This window comes from Coregonus clupeaformis, chromosome 28 (assembly GCF_020615455.1).
Source record: "Coregonus clupeaformis isolate EN_2021a chromosome 28, ASM2061545v1, whole genome shotgun sequence".
NCBI lineage: Eukaryota > Metazoa > Chordata > Actinopteri > Salmoniformes > Salmonidae > Coregonus > Coregonus clupeaformis.
The window spans coordinates 26707730-26724863 of record NC_059219.1 but is presented as its reverse complement, the minus strand read 5'-3'; the positions used below and the strand labels follow the sequence as shown (position 1 = coordinate 26724863).

Sequence of the window (17134 nt, the reverse complement as noted above, 5' to 3'; positions counted from 1 at the left end):
CCATGTTAGTTTGTTGGTGATGTGGACAGCAAGGAACTTGAAGCATTCAACCTGCTCCACTACAGCCCCGTCGATGAGAATGGGGGCGTGCTCGGTCATCATTTTTTTCCTGTAGTCCACAATCATCTCCTTTGTCTTGATCACGTTGAGGGAGAGGTTGTTGTCCTGGCACCACACGGCCAGGTCTATGACCTCCTCCCTATAATAATAATAATAATATGCCATTTAGCAGACGCTTTTATCCAAAGCGACTTACAGTCATGTGTGCATACATTTTTACGTATGGGTGGTCCCGGGGATCGAACCCACTACCTGGCGTTACAAGCACCATGCTCTACCAATTGAGCTACAAAGGACTGTCTCGTCGTTGTTGGTGGTCAGGCCTACCACTGTTGTGTCATCAGCAAACTTAATGATGGTGTTGGAGTCGTGGCTGGCCATGCAGACAAGGGTGAACAGGGAGTACAGGAGGGGACTGAGCACGCACCCCTGAGGGGCCCCAGTGTTGAGGATCAGCGTGGTAGATGTGTTGTTACCTACCCTTACCACCTGGTGGCGGCCAGTCAGGAAGTCCAGGATCCAGTTGCAGAGGGAGGTGTTTAGTCCCAGGGTCCTTAGCTTAGTGATGAGCTTTGAGGGCACTATGGTGTTGAACGTTGAGCTGTACTCAATTAATAGCATTCTCACATAGGTGTTCCTTTTGTCCAGGTGTGAAAGGGCAGTGTGGAACGCAATAGAGATTGCATCATCTGTGGATCTGTTGGTGCGGTACGCAAATTGGAGTGGGTCTAGGGTTTCTGGGATAATGGTGTTGATATGAGCCATAACCAGCCTTTCAAAGCACTTCATGGCTACAGACGTGAGTGCTACGGGTCGGAAGTCATTTAGGCAGGTTACCTTAGTGTTCTTGGGCACAGGGACTATGGTGGTCTGCTTGAAACATGTTGGTATTACAGACTCAGACAGGGAGAGGTTGAAAATGTCAGTGAAGACACTTGCCTGTTGGTCAGCGCATGCTCGGAGTACACGTCCTGGTAATCCGTCTTGTGAATGTTGACCTGTTTAAAGGTCTTACTCACATCGGCTACGGAGAGCGTGATCACACAGTCGTCCGGAACAGCTGATGCTCTCATGCATGTTTCAGTGTTACTTGCCTTGAAGCGAGCATAGAAGTAATTTAGCTCGTCTGGTAGGCTCATGTCACTGGGCAGCTCGCAGCTGTGCTTCCCTTTGTAGTCTGTAATAGTTTGCAAGCCCTGCCACATCCGACGAGCGTCGGAGCCGGTGTAGTACGATTCGATCTTAGTCCTGTATTGACGCTTTGCCTGATTGATGGTTCGTCAGAGGGCATAGCGGGATTTCTTGTAAGCTTCCGGGTTAGAGTCCCGCTCCTTGAAAGCGGCAGCTCTACCCTTTAGCTCAGTGCAGATGTTGCCTGTAATCCATTACTTCTGGTTGGGGTATGTACGTACAGTCACTGTGGGGACGACGTCATCGATGCACTTATTGATGAAGCCAGTGACTGATGTTGTGTACTCCTCAATGCCATCGGAAGAATCGCGGAACATATTCCAGTCTGTGCTAGCAATACAGTCCTGTAGCTTAGCATCTGCTTCATCTGACCACTTTTTTATTGACCGAGTCACTGGTGCTTCCTGCTTTAGTTTTTGCTTGTAAGCAGGAATCAGGAGGATTTAATTATGGTCAAATTTGCCAAATGGAGGGCAGGGGAGAGCTTTGTATGCGTCTCTGTGTGTGGAGTAAAGGTGGTCTAGAGTTTTTTTCCATCTGGTTGTACATTTAACACGCTGATAGAAATGAGGTGAAACGGATTTAAGTTTCCCTGCATTAAAGTCCCCGGCCACTTGGAGCGGCGCCTCTGGATGAGCGTTTTCCTGTTTGCTTATGGCCGTATACAGTTCATTGAGTGCAGTTTTAGTGCCAGCATCGGTTTGTGGTGGTAAATAGACAGCTACAAAGACTATAGATGAAAACTCTCTTGGTAGATAGTGTGGTTTACAGCTTATCATGAGATACTCTACCTCAGGCGAGCAAAACTTTGAGACTTCCTTAGATATCGTGCACATGCTGTTGATTACAAATATACATACACCGCCACCCCTTGTCTTACCAGAGGCTGCTGTTCTATCCTGCCGATACAGTGTATAACCCGACAGCTGTATGTTATTCATGTCTTTGTTCAGCCACGACTCGGTGAAACATAAGATATAACCGTTTTTAATGTCCCGTTGTTAGGATATTTGTGCCTGTATTTCGTCCACTTTATTATCAAGTGATTGTAAGTTGGCCAATAGCATCGATGGACAAAGGCAGATTAGCCACTCGTCGCCGACTCCTTACCAAGCACCTCGATCTCCTTCCGCGATATCTCCTTTTCTTTCTACTGCGGATGACGGGGATGAGGGCCCTGTCGGGTGTCTGGAGCAAATCCCTCTCGTCTGACTCATTAAATACAAATTATTTGTCCAGTTTAAGGTGAGTAATGGCTGTTCTGATGTCCAGAAGCTCTTTTCTCGCATAAGAGACAGTAGCAGCAACATTATGTACAAAATAAGTTACAAACAATGCGAAAAAACACACAAAATGCACGGTTGGTTAATAGTCCATAAAACGGCAGCCATCCCCTCCGGCGCCATCTTCTATCACACAGTCTCCTCTGAACATTTGATGTTGAGATGTGTCTGTTACTTGAACTCTGTGAAGCATTTATTTGGGCTGCAATTTCTGAGGCTAGTAACTCTCATGAACTTATCCTCTGCAGCAGAGGTAGCTCTGGGTCTTCCATTCCTGTGGCGGTCCTCATGAGAGCCAGTTTCATCATAGCGCTTGATGGTTTTTGCGACTGCACTTGAAGAAAATGTTCCGGATTGACTGACCTTCATGTCTTAAAGTAATGATGGACTGTCGTTTCTCTTTGCTTATTTGAGTTGTTCTTGCCATAATATGGACTTGGTCTTTTACCAAATAGGGCTATCTTCTGTATACCACCCCTACCTTGTCACAACACAACTGATTGGCTCAAACGCATTAGGAAGGAAAGGCACCCCTGTTTTGACCGGTAGTGTATTCATATTAATTTTTTTCTTCAGGATTTTAGAAATTCTCCCGCGACTCCATTTTCTTATCAGACCCCTAGTTTGGGAACTGCTGCCCTAGAGGGTCTCAAATCCAGGTCTCCAGCCCGTAGGCAAACTCACTAACCACTGCTCCAATAGGGTTTATCTTGGGAGGAGGACGTAATGAGCCCACCTAGGCAATGCTCTTAACTCTTCAGTCCAATACTATTATTAAGAAGAAGACTACTGGCTACTCACTCTAGGACGTCTCTGTTGAAGGGCTTCTTGCTGTTTCCCAGGAACTCTCCAATCATCTGCCTGCTCAGGCCCTTCCTCTGAAGCAGGAAGTGAGCCACACCTATGGGCGTGTCCGGGATGAAACCTCGCGAGATCAGGAACTGGAGACCCTTATCAGGGTTACTGACAGAGAAGAAGAAAGAGGAGGAGAAATTAGATATTAAAATCCCCTTAATTTGGGTCAATATCATACAGTACATCAATCCTTCACATTTCATTCCCTCACATATAAATGAGACAGTGTGGAGACCGGCAGAGAGTGGTAGGGAGAGGAGAGAGTAGGGGTGGGGGGGGCGGAGAATGCTGAAGGAGATTATTATTTGTGAGACCCCTGTTAGCTAAACAAGTTCCAAAATCACATACCAAGACTATGAAGATCAAAAGGTGTCACATATAGCTTGAAATGCATTCTCACCACTGACAGCACTAATAGTGACTTCTCCCAGTAATAAAACAACCCACAACATCAGTGTGTGTCTGTACTGTATGTGTGTGAGTGTGTGAAAGAGACCATTTAATGACCACCAGGTAAGTAGAATACATGATAACTAGTCTCCGTTCTCTTTCAAAGACTCCGTACAATTAGAGCCCTTTGTAAATGAGCCCAGATAAGGGAGGCACTAGTGTCCCAAAAGAAACAATCAAAATGATACATGGCGTTAATGGCAGAGTTGTAATGACAGTCTGGTGTGGAGGCTAGCGGTGATACATGGCGTTAATGGGAGTGTCTTAATGACAGTCTGGTGTGGTGGCTAGCGGTGATACATGGCGTTAATGGGAGTGTCTTAATGACAGTCTGGTGTGGTGGCTAGCGGTGATACATGGCGTTAATGGGAGTGTCTTAATGACAGTCTGGTGTGGTGGCTAGTGGTGATACATGGCGTTAATGGGAGTGTCTTAATGACAGTCTGGTGTGGAGGCTAGCGGTGATACATGGCGTTAATGGGAGTGTCGTAATGACAGTCTGGTGTGGTGGCTAGTGGTGATACATGGCGTTAATGGGAGTGTTGTAATGACAGTCTGGTGTGGTGGCTAGCGGTGATACATGGCGTTAATAGCAGTGTTGTAATGACAGTCTGGTGTGGTGGCTAGCGGTGATACATGGCGTTAATAGCAGAGTTGTAATGACAGTCTGGTGTGGAGGCTAGTGGTGATACATGGCGTTAATGGGAGTGTCTTAATGACAGTCTGGTGTGGTGGCTAGCGGTGATACATGGCGTTAATGGGAGTGTCTTAATGACAGTCTGGTGTGGTGGCTAGCGGTGATACATGGCGTTAATGGGAGTGTCTTAATGACAGTCTGGTGTGGTGGCTAGCGGTGATACATGGCGTTAATGGGAGTGTCTTAATGACAGTCTGGTGTGGAGGCTAGCGGTGATACATGGCGTTAATGGGAGTGTCTTAATGACAGTCTGGTGTGGTGGCTAGCGGTGATACATGGCGTTAATGGGAGTGTCTTAATGACAGTCTGGTGTGGAGGCTAGCGGTGATACATGGCGTTAATGGGAGTGTTGTAATGACAGTCTGGTGTGGTGGCTAGCGGTGATACATGGCGTTAATAGCAGTGTTGTAATGACAGTCTGGTGTGGTGGCTAGCGGTGATACATGGCGTTAATAGCAGTGTTGTAATGACAGTCTGGTGTGGTGGCTAGCGGTGATACATGGCGTTAATAGCAGTGTTGTAATGACAGTCTGGTGTGGTGGCTAGCGGTGATACATGGCGTTAATGGGAGTGTCTTAATGACAGTCTGGTGTGGTGGCTAGTGGTGATACATGGCGTTAATGGGAGTGTCTTAATGACAGTCTGGTGTGGTGGCTAGCGGTGATACATGGCGTTAATGGGAGTGTCTTAATGACAGTTTGGTGTGGTGGCTAGTGGTGATACACGGCGTTAATGGGAGTGTCTTAATGACAGTCTGGTGTGGTGGCTAGTGGTGATACATGGCGTTAATGGGAGTGTCTTAATGACAGTCTGGTGTGGTGGCTAGCGGTGATACATGGCGTTAATAGGAGTGTCTTAATGACAGTCTGGTGTGGTGGCTATCGGTGATACATGGCGTTAATGGGAGTGTCTTAATGACAGTCTGGTGTGGTGGCTAGTGGTGATACATGGCGTTAATGGGAGTGTCTTAATGACAGTCTGGTGTGGTGGCTAGCGGTGATACATGGCGTTAATGGGAGTGTCTTAATGACAGTCTGGTGTGGTGGCTAGCGGTGATACATGGCGTTAATGGGAGTGTCTTAATGACAGTCTGGTGTGGTGGCTAGTGGTGATACATGGCGTTAATGGGAGTGTTGTAATGACAGTCTGGTGTGGTGGCTAGCGGTGATACATGGCGTTAATAGCAGTGTTGTAATGACAGTCTGGTGTGGTGGCTAGCGGTGATACATGGCGTTAATAGCAGTGTTGTAATGACAGTCTGGTGTGGTGGCTAGCGGTGATACATGGCGTTAATAGCAGTGTTGTAATGACAGTCTGGTGTGGTGGCTAGCGGTGTTAAACTCAGCGTCAGGAGGTGACAACCATTCCAATTATAAAACCCATAGGTAGACATTCATCAATATTCATTTCCCTTTACTGAGTCATTCCATTCATTAACAATGATTACACAGCTCGAGAACACTGCTAAACTGTAGAGGACGCTCTCCTGAACTACAATGGTGCTCTTGAACGCAGCGCGTGAGGGCTCCTATGAAGAACACTTTATAAAAGATGGTAATAAACATGTAGGAGATGACAGAGTTATGGTGTGTGTGTGTGTGTGTGTGTGTGTGTGTGTGCGGGGGGGGGCGGGGGATAATACCGCTTCCGCACCCTACAATCTACACCATCCTTAGTATAGCACAGTTCACAAACACAAGAAGGTACACACACACGCATGCAAACACACACACGCACGCACACAACTGCACGCCCACACACACAGACACACACACACACACTCCTCTTTTATAACATAAGTGTTCTTCACACATACAGTATATACACACACACAATAATACACACACTTTCTGTATTAACACACACAGCACAACGGTTACATAAGACAGCCATGTCTAATGGGCTTATTCAGGGAGAGAGAGAGAGAGAGAGAGAGAGAGAGAGAGAGAGAGAGAGAGAGAGAGAGAGAGAGAGAGAGAGAGAGAGAGAGAGAGAGAGAGAGAGAGAGAGGGAGAGGGAGATAGAGAGAGAGAGAGAGAGAGGGAGATAGAGAGAGAGAGAGAGAGAGAGAGAGAGAGAGAGAGAGAGAGAGAGAGAGAGAGAGAGAGAGAGAGAGAGAGAGAGAGAGAGAGAGAGAGAGGGAGAGGGAGAGGGAGAGGGAGAGGGAGATGAGAGAGAGAGAGAGAGAGAGAGAGAGAGAGAGAGAGAGAGAGGGAGAGGGAGAGAGAGAGAGAGAGAGAGAGAGAGAGGAGAGGGAGAGAGAGAGAGAGAGAGAGAGAGAGAGAGAGAGAGAGAGAGAGAGAGAGAGATCTGCAGCCCAGACAGGCCCCAGCTGTGGTGCTGAAAGGACAGCTCCCCGCTCCCTGCAGACTAACAGAGAGGCTCTGTATATGAGGACAGAAGGGAGAGGGACGACTAGTCTCAGCTTAACCAAATGGAGCCTTTTTCACACACTGAAAGATACACACACACACACACACACACATATATACACACACAGACAGACACACATATATAAAAATATACACACGTTTGCATCAAAACCCTGGTTAGCATCGATATTCAACCATGTCAATATCATTCCCCACCCTCCATCCTTCCTCCCTCTGTAAAAGTGAATTGAGGTTTATGGTCCTAATACAGTTTAACGGTCAGCACTCTCTATGGTCAATGGTCTGATAGCGCCGGTCAGTTTTATTCCACCAGTAAACACCGATGGTTTTATGACAGGTGAACGGCCCCGGCACTCATCTGTGGGGCACACCAAATAGATCTCGCCACCTATTCATTGTCCTGATACAGAGAAGGTGTAGTGAAAGGTTCTGCGGACTGGTAGCCTTTCTGTCCCCATTTTGCTGAGAGGGCGATTAAGGAGAGCTTCGCTGGAGTACATCCACCTTCACTGACAAAACCTTCTTGCTACTGACATGGGAATACTCTGTATACAAGGCAATATCGGCTAGCTAGAGGACTCTTCTTGCTCATGGTTGGTTGAGACTTTACCACAATATACGTCGGAGAGGGAAACTTTGAATTGTTTGTGGAGTGTTAGCTGATTTCTGCCCTAAGATGTCCTTCTATTTGTTCAGACAGACACATATACAGCACCACACAAACCACACAAACATGCAACAAACCCACACATAATTTACTACATTCCCACAGGCATGGACAAACACACACACACACACACACACACACACACACACACACACACACACACACACACACACACACACATGCAAATCAAATCAAATCAAATTTTATTGGCCACATGCGCCGAATACAACAGGTGCAGACATTACAGTGAAATGCTTACTTACAGCCCTTAACCAACAGTGCATTTATTTTTAATAAAAAAGTAAAATAAAACAACAACAAAAAAGTGTTGGGAAAAAAAAGAGCAGAAGTAAAATAAAATAACAGTAGGGAGGCTATATATACAGGGGGGTACCGGTGCAGAGTCAATGTGCGGGGGCACCAGCTAGTTGAGGTAGTTGAAGTAATATGTACATGTGGGTAGAGTTAAAGTGACTATGCATAAATCATTAACAGAGTAGCAGCAGCGTAAAAAGATGGGGTGGGGGGGCAGTGCAAATAGTCCGGGTAGCCATGATTAGCTGTTCAGGAGTCTTATGGCTTGGGGGTAGAAGCTGTTGAGAAGTCTTTTGGACGTAGACTTGGCACTCCGGTACCGCTTGCCGTGCGGTAGCAGAGAGAACAGTCTATGACTAGGGCTGGAGTCTTTGACAATTTTGAGGGCCTTCCTCTGACACCGCCTGGTATAGAGGTCCTCGATGGCAGGAAGCTTGGCCCCAGTGATGTACTGGGCCGTACGCACTACCGTCTGTAGTGCCTTGCGGTCGGAGGCCAAGCAGTTGCCATAGCAGACGGTGATGCAACCAGTCAGGATGCTCTCGATGGTGCAGCTGTAGAATTTTTTGAGGATCTGAGGACCCATGCCGAATCTTTTCAGTCTCCTGAGGGGGAATAGGCTTTGTCGTGCCCTCTTCACGACTGTCTTGGTGTGTTTGGACCATGATAGTTTGTTGGTGATGTGGACACCAAGGAACTTGAAGCTCTCAACCTGTTCCACTACAGCCCCGTCGATGAGAATGGGGGCGTGCTCAGTCCTCTTTTTTTTCCTGTAGTCCACAATCATCTCCTTTGTCTTGGTCACGTTGAGGGAGAGGTTGTTATCCTGGCACCACACGGCCAGGTCTCTGACCTCCTCCCTATAGGCTGTCTCATCGTTGTCGGTGATCAGGCCTACCACTGTTGTGTCGTCGGCAAACTTAATGATGGTGTTGGAGTCGTGCCTGGCCATGCAGTCATGGGTGAACAGGGAGTATAGGAGGGGACTGAGCACGCACCCCTGAGGGGCCCTCGTGTTGAGGATCAGTGTGGCAGATGTGTTGTTACCTACCTACCTACGGCCCGTCAGGAAGTCCAGGATCCAGTTGCAGAGGGAGGTGTTTAGTCCCAGGATCCTTAGCTTAGTGATGAGCTTTGAGGGCACTATGGTGTTGAATGCTGAGCTGTAGTCAATGAATAGTATTCTCACGTAGGTGTTTCTCTTGTCCAGGTGGGAAAGGGCAGTGTGGAGTGCAATAGAGATTGCATCATCTGTGGATCTGTTGGGGCGGTATGCAAATTGGAGTGGGTCTAGGGTTTCTGGGATAATGGTGTTGATGTGAGCCATGACCAGCCTTTCAAAGCACTTCATGGCTACAGACTTCAGTGCTACGGGTCGGTAGTCATTTAGGCAGGTAATCTTAGTGTCCTTGGGCACGGGGCCTATGGTGGTCTGCTTGAAACATGTTGGTATTACAGACTCAGTCAGGGACATGTTGAAAATGTCAGTGAAGACACTTGCCAGTTGGTCAGCACATGCTCGGAGTACACGTCCTGGTAATCCGTCTGGCCCTGCGGCCTTGTGAATGTTGACCTGCTTAAAAGTCTTACTCACATTGGCTACGGAGAGCGTGATCACATAGTCATCCGGAACAGCTGGTGCTCTCATGCATGCTTCAGTGTTGCTTGCCTCGAAGCGAGCATAGAAGTGGTTTAGCTCGTCTGGTAGGCTTGTGTCACTGGGAAGCTCGCGGCTGTGCTTCCCTTTGTAGCCTGTAATAGTTTTCAAGCCCTGCCACATCCGACGAGCGTCAGAGCCGGTGTAGTACGATTCAATCTTAGTCCTGTACTGACTCTTTGCCTGTTTGATGGTTCGTCGGAGGGCATAGCGGGATTTCTTATAAGCGTCCATAAGGAAAGTTACTGGAGAGCTCTCTCTGTGTTCCTTGCCCCAGGTTGCCCCTCTGGTGAGTTGGACAGGTTCTGATCTACTGTGTCAATTAGTCCTGACATAGCACCCAACCCCTGTAGCTCCTCAAACACACACACACACACACACACACACACACAACTCTTCTCACATCTTTTATTCATCAGCCACTGAGGCTTGTCCATTTCCGAGCATGAGAGAGAAGTGTCTACCCATGCGGACAGCCCCACCTGACACACACACACACTCTATCTAGTGTTTATGCTGAATCCTCAATGCTGCTACTCCAACAAAGCTCAACAGTAAGTGCTGTGGACTGGCAGCAGAGCATAAGGAGAGGATATATACATATAAAGTAGAGATAATCCATTAGGACAACAGAGACATTATGGACATATGATAGAGAGAATCCATTAGGACAACAGAGACATTATGGACATATGATAGAGAGAATCCATTAGGACAACAGAGACATTATGGACATATGACAGAGAGAATCCATTAGGACAACAGAGACATTATGGACATATGATAGAGAGAATCCATTAGGACAACAGATACATTGTGGACATATGACAGAGAGAATCCATTAGGACAACAGAGACATTATGGACATATGATAGATAGAATCTTAGATCGGTTCCTTAGAAAATCTCCTTTCTCTCAGCAGGAAACCGTAACCTATAGTTAACCCACGTATATGATGATGTAACACAGTGCCCCAGTAGTAGCAATGTCCTTGACGTGTCCTTTCTCTCTCTCTCTCTCGCTCTCTCTCTCTCTCTCTCTCTCTCTCTCTCTCTTGCTCTCTCTCTCTCTCTCTCTCTCTCTCTCTCTCTCTCTCTCTCTCTCTCTCTCTCTCTCCCGCTCTCTCTCTCTCTCTCTCTCTCTCTCTCTCCCGCTCTCTCTCTCTGTTTATCTCTGTTTGTCCTGCTATTGTCCATCTGTACTTATCAACAGAAGGTAAGCATTTCTATTCTATCCTCACTTCAGGAGAAAACTCTTATCAGTCCCTCTCAACCTCAAATCCGTAACCGTTCTCTCCAACCCTACCTCCTTTTATGGCTAGTTGTGCAGACCACATGCTGAGAGACAAGCGCACACACACACACATACACACACTCACATGCACACACACATTTTCACACATACACACACGCACACACACACACACACACAAACACACTACTTATTACCTCACCTGCCTCCCTCTGCTCTCTCTTTCGTTCTCTGTGCAGGGTAGTGCAGACCACCTGCTGTGACACACACACACACACACACACACATGCACACACACATGTAAACACACACACACACACACACATAGCCCTCTCACTCCACCTGGCCTGAGCCGCTGCACTGCATTAAGGGGATAAGAGAGGACAGGCTCCCTTCACCGTCTCTCTTAATGATCCGTTATGTGACTCACCTCACCCTTAAACTCTCCTCTCCACTTCTCCTTCCTCACCCTTAAACTCCCCCGCCGTTCTGCTCACTACGCCAAATGTTTAAATGTCTCCCCTTTTAGATGGGGGAGGCAGAAAGAGTTGGGAGAGGGAGGGGTGCAGGGAGCAGGGAGCAGGGAGCAGGGGGAGGCTGTCTTAGCCCAGAGCACACCAGGGCCTGCTTAGGATGCAAGAGGGGCACAGCTCAGGAGTTAGAGGGAGGATATGAAACTGCTGGAACTAATAAACCTGATTTCCTCTTTTTTTCTACCCTTCCCTTTCCTTCCCTCTCTCTATCTCTCTCTCTCACCCTCCATCCCCCTCTCTCTCTGTCAGCATGCCTTCCGGTTTTTATCTTTCAAGTTGCGTGATTAGCAGTGGAAAGGGTTGGGGGGTGGAGGAGCGTGGATATTACGAGGTTTGGATTTGTCACTGCGAGAAAACTTTCCTCAAAGTCAAAGAGAAAAATCTTGAAGTGGCACAATGGTGGCTTTTCAAAAACACAATCGTCATAAAATAGCACTTTTTGAGCTATTTACCATATGTGTGGAATATTCGCAGCCTTTCATGACAAACAAATTACAAATGTAAAAGAAGGCTGGAAGAAATAGACATGCAAACCCATACTCGCTCTGTCACCAATGCCGGTTGGCAATCACACAATGAAAAGGTTACGGAATCATTGAAATCCAAATCTATTCCTGAGCTATTGCGGTCTATTCACAGCTCGCTAGTATATATAAACAGGATATTAGCCATATTAGCTCTTCCTAAGATAGTCTATACATAGACAGGATATTAGCCAGGTTAGCTCTTCCTAAGATAGTCTATACAGACAGGATATTAGCCAGGTTAGCCAAATTAGCTTTCCTTAGCATATTACATGAGATACTACTAGCCAGGTTAGCTGAATTAGCTCAACAAACCATACCTCTGCATTTGAGTGAAGAGTGAGAGAAGGACAAAATAAAAAGGGATGTGCCTTCTGTAAATGACATAACTAGGGTTAAATTCCGAATTTCCTGCTTATTTCCTCCTGATTTTTCCATTTTTTAGAGAAAAAAATGAGTGTTAGCTGAACTCTGTCAGACACTGCGATGATAGGGCATTTTTTAGCAAGCATATGTACCTGGAGTCCCCAGTGACTCAGCACTCAGCTCCGAGGACCCCTCGCCTGCTACTCATTCCACCACACTGCACCATTACTTCCAGCCCAACGAACATTCATTACGAGTTAGGAGTTAGGAACATCCAGTATGTTGGATACTTCTGATATTTTGGATGTGGGGAAAAAATCGCACTAGTGAAGGGTAAAAGGGAGTGAGGAAGAGGGAAATGTTTTGAGAACCCAATGTTCTCAAAACTTTTCAGGCCATTTCCCATGGCCCGAATTCCCTCAGTGGCCTGGAACTTTTAATTACATCCTCCACTTGCAACGGAATTGCTAATGAGGAATTTGGGCCTTGGATGGTTGCCATTATTCTTAGGATCCACCCCTTTTGTACTCTGACTGATTGGTTCCATCTAGGCAGTCACTGGCTTGAACCATTTTCTTCAAAGAGGGGTAGCCCGGACCCTTGAGGATACTCCCATGGTAGGAGGTTAATTGCGTGACAAGGAGTCTTCTCCTTTCAGAGATATTTCCAGGTGTGCTGTTTGCTCCCCCCACTGCTCCCCCCTCCAGCCGCCCCCTGCCGTGTACCCATAATGCATCTGTCAGGCGCTTGTCTTGGGAGTCCTTATCTGGGCTTGACTTAGTCACCTCTCACTAGGCAGAGTGAATGGCAGAACAGGAATTGAATTCAAAAATGGACTGAGCACAGCAGTCAAAAGGTAAAAGAAGGAGAATTTAAATTGAAAATGTATCTTCTGCTGCTTGGGAGGTGGGGCTGAGCTGAGGAGTGGGCTGAGCTGAGGAGTGGGTATGGTTGCTGAGTTGAATGCAGAGTGAAGTGTTCAGTGCTGCTGGATTAAAAGCATATGATAGGAGGGGATCATTTTACTCTGGCACAGATCCTGAATTCTTCTGCACACTACCCTATAACACCAGTAGTAATTGTGAATCTCAAACTTGCTAATGACTTGAGTCTCATGTAGATGGAAATATCCTGCAAGAACTTCAATATTATCATATATTAAAAGTATGATAATTCACACTCGATTTGTGTTAACACAGCTTTGATGCCACAGATCTCAACAGCATATGACTGAATTAATCTTGAAGGAGGATTTGGACACTGATTCAAAAGGGAGATGTTTGGTCACAGTTGCCAAGCATGCTTATCTTCTGTAATCTATTTGTATTCAGTATAATAATGGTAGGAGGTGCAAAATACTGAAAATGCAATTTCATGAGTAATCACAAAATGTATGCGTTAGATTAGCATAATTGCGTGCATGCATATATTTAATGAATGAATGTGCTTTAAATGTATCCCTAGGATAATCTTGGTGTTTTCCGTATACTTTCAAAAGATATCAGTTGGGGGGAATATAGGATTTTCATACGGTCTATGGAAGTGAAATCGCTTTAAACATCCATCAGAAATGTCATATAAATAACATGAATTATAAACAAGGTGCTGGGAATAGTTTCAGATGAATAAACTCAGAACAACCTTGCAAATACTGTTATTTCTCTCTCTCTCTCTCTCTCTCTCTCTCTCTCTCTCTCTCTCTCTCTCTCTCTCTAATTTCTCTCTCTCTCTCTCTAATCTCTCTCTCTCTCTAACTCTCTCTCTCTCTCTCTCTGTCTCTCTCTCTCTAATCTATCTCTCTCTCTCTCTCTCTCTCTCTCTCTGTCTCTCTCTCTCTAATCTCTCTCTCTCTCTCTATCTCTCTCTCTCTGTCTCTCTCTCTCTAATCTCTCTCTCTAATCTCTCTCTCTCTCTAATCTCTCTAACTCTCTCTCTCTCGCTCTCTCATCTCTCTCTCTCTCTCTCTGTCTCTCTCTCTCTCGCTCTCTCCCTCTCTCTCTCGCTCTCTCTCTCTATCTCTCTCTCTCTCTCTCTAATATCTCTATCTCTCTCTAATCTCTCTCTCTCTCTCTAATCTCTCTCTCTCTCTCTCTCTCTCTCTCTCTCTGTCTCTCTCTCTCTCTGTCTCTCTCTCTCTGTCTCTCTCTCTCTCTCTCTCTCTCTCTCTCTCGCTCTCTCTCTCTGTCTCTCTCTCTGTCTCTCTCTCTCTGGATTTATCTCATTTCGTCTTTCCAATGCGTTTTGAGAAGGAGAGGCGAGAGGATGTGAAGAATCTAGGAAAGATGATTAGAAAATGTGCCTCCTTCTCTTTTTATCCCACTCCTTACATATAGTTGAAGTCGGAAGTTCATAAAACTAGTTTTTCAACCACATCTACTTTGTGCATGACACAAGTAATTTTTCCAACAATTGTTTACAGACAGATTATTTCACTTATAGTTCTCTGTATCACAATTCCAGTGGGTCAGAAGTTTACATACACTAAGTTGACTGTGCCTTTAAACAGCTTGGAAAATTCCAGAAAATGATGTCATAGCTTTAGAAGCTTCTGATAGGCTAATTGACATCATTTGAGTCAATTGGAGGTGTACCTGTGGATGTATTTCAAGGCCTACCTTCAAACTCAGTGCCTCTTTTTGCTTGAAAATCAAAAGAAATCAGCCAAGACCTCAGAATTTTTTTTTTGACCTCCACAAGTCTGGTTCATCCTTGGGACCAATTTCCAAACACCTGAAGGTACCACGTTTATCTGTACAAACAATAGTACGCAAGTATAAACACCATGGGACCACGAAGCCGTCATACCGCTCAGGAAGGAGACGCGTTCTGTCTCCTAGAGATTAACGTACTTTGGTGCGAAAAGTGCAAATCAATCCCAGAACAACAGCAAAGGACCTTGTGAAGATGCCGGAGGAAACAGGTACAAAAGTATCTATATCCACAGTAAAACAAGTCCTATATCGACATAACCTGAAAGGCCGCTCAGCAAGGAAAAAGCCACTGCTCCAAAACCTCCATAAAAATGCCAGACTACGGTTTGCAACTGCACATGGGGACAAAGAGCATACTTTTTGGAGAAATGTCCTCTGGTCTAATGAAACAAAAATATAACTGTTTGGCCATAAGGATCATCGTTATGTTTGGCGGATAAGGGGGGATGCTTGCAAGCCGAAGAACACCATCCCAACCGTGAAGCACAGGGGTGGCAGTATCATGCTGTGGGGGTGCTTTGCTGCAGGAGGGACTGGTGCACTTCACAAAATAGATGGCATCATGAGGAAGGAAAATTATGTGGATATATTGAAGCAACAACTCAAGACATCAGACAGGAAGTTAAAGCTTGGTCGCAAATGGGTCTTCCAAATGGACAATGACCCCAAGCATACTTCCAAAGTTGTGCCAAAATGGCTTAAGGACAACAAAGTCAAGGTTTTGGAGTGGCCATCACAAAGCCCTGACCTCAATACTATAGAACATTGGTGGGCAGAACTGAAAAAGTGTGTGCGAGCAAGGAGGCCTACAAACCTGACTCAGTTACACCAGCTCTGTCAGGAGGAATTGGCCAAAATTCACCCAACTTATTGTGGGAAGCTTGTGGAAGGCTACCCAACCGTTTGACCCAAGTTAAACAAAGGCAATGCTACCAAATACTAATTGAGTGTATGTAAACTTCTGACCCACTGGGAATGTGATGAAAGAAATAAAAGCTTAAATAAATAATTATCTCTACTATTATTCACTATTTCACATTCTTAAAATAAAGTGGTGATCCTAACTGACCTAAGACAGTGAATTTTTACTAGGATTAAATGTCAGGAATTGTGAAAAACTGAGTTTAAATGTATTTGGCTAAGGTGTATGTAAACTTCCGACTTCAACTGTACATGTTGTTTCATTCTTTTTCTCTGTCATTCTCATTCTATCATTAGTTCACGTTTTCATTCCACTCTTTTCATTTCTCTCCCATATTCTGTAATCGCTCTATCTTTCTTTCTACCTCTCTCATTCGCTCTGTCTTTCTTTTCTCCCTCTCTCTGGGAGATACAGTGTAAAGGAGAGGAGCCCTAGACACCTCTTCATCCTGTTCCCTCCTCCTCAAACAGCAGAGAAAGTGCTGGTCCAGCTCTTTTAGTCTGTCCGGAGAGCCCCATTAAAGCCTTCTGATCTCGCATGGGTTTTTTACAAAGACACCCGCACTTAGTGTGTGTGTGTGTGTGTGTGTGTGTGTGTGTGTGTATGTGTGTGTATGTATATTTGTGTATGTGTGTGTGCATTTGTGTGTGTATTTGTGTGTGTAATTGTGTGTGTGTGTGTATTTGTGTGGGTGTGGTTATTTGTGTGTGTGTGTGGGGGAGACGTATATTTGTGTGTGTGTATATATATTTGTGTACGTGTATGTGTATATTTGTGTGTGTGTGTGTGTGTTTATATTTGTGTGTGTGTTTATATTTGTGTGTGTGTGTATGTATGTGTATGTGTGTGGCTGCTGTGATGATGCTGCAGCATCTGAGCTCTCACGTGGAGGTAGAGAGGAAAACACTGCCTGTTCGTCTCACTTTCTCTCTCATGTTCTCTCTATCCATCTCTGCAGCTCTCTCCCAATCTCCTTATCCCCCTCTCTCCACCACCTTCTCCCTCACTCTCCCTCTACCATTCTCTCGACCTCTTGTTCTCGGTGGTTCACAGATGCTCCGTGCTAAAATAAACTATTAGTGGACAATATAGAGACATCCTTTAATGACCACGTCTGTGGTATTCTAATCTAGGGATCATGGCATAGTCTCTCCCTCTCCAGGCTTATCTTGGCTTATGTGGATATGGACCATACAGGGGGAGCGGAGCCAGCCGCAGATAAAAGAGAAAAGCTATTTTTGGGCGCAAAGACAAACAGA

At 45.8% G+C, this 17134-nt stretch overlaps 1 protein-coding gene across 5 annotated transcripts in view; it reads right to left on the bottom strand.

Moving 5' to 3' along the window:
* Positions 1 to 17134, bottom strand: part of LOC121543398 (IQ motif and SEC7 domain-containing protein 3) — a 165100-nt gene that overhangs the window by 51276 nt on the left and 96690 nt on the right. For all 5 annotated transcript variants that reach the window (XM_041853231.2, XM_041853232.2, XM_041853233.2 and 2 more), the window contains one exon: positions 3336 to 3497. In XM_041853231.2, coding sequence (XP_041709165.2) covers positions 3336 to 3497 — 162 coding nt within the window. The remainder of the gene's footprint in view (positions 1 to 3335; positions 3498 to 17134) is intronic.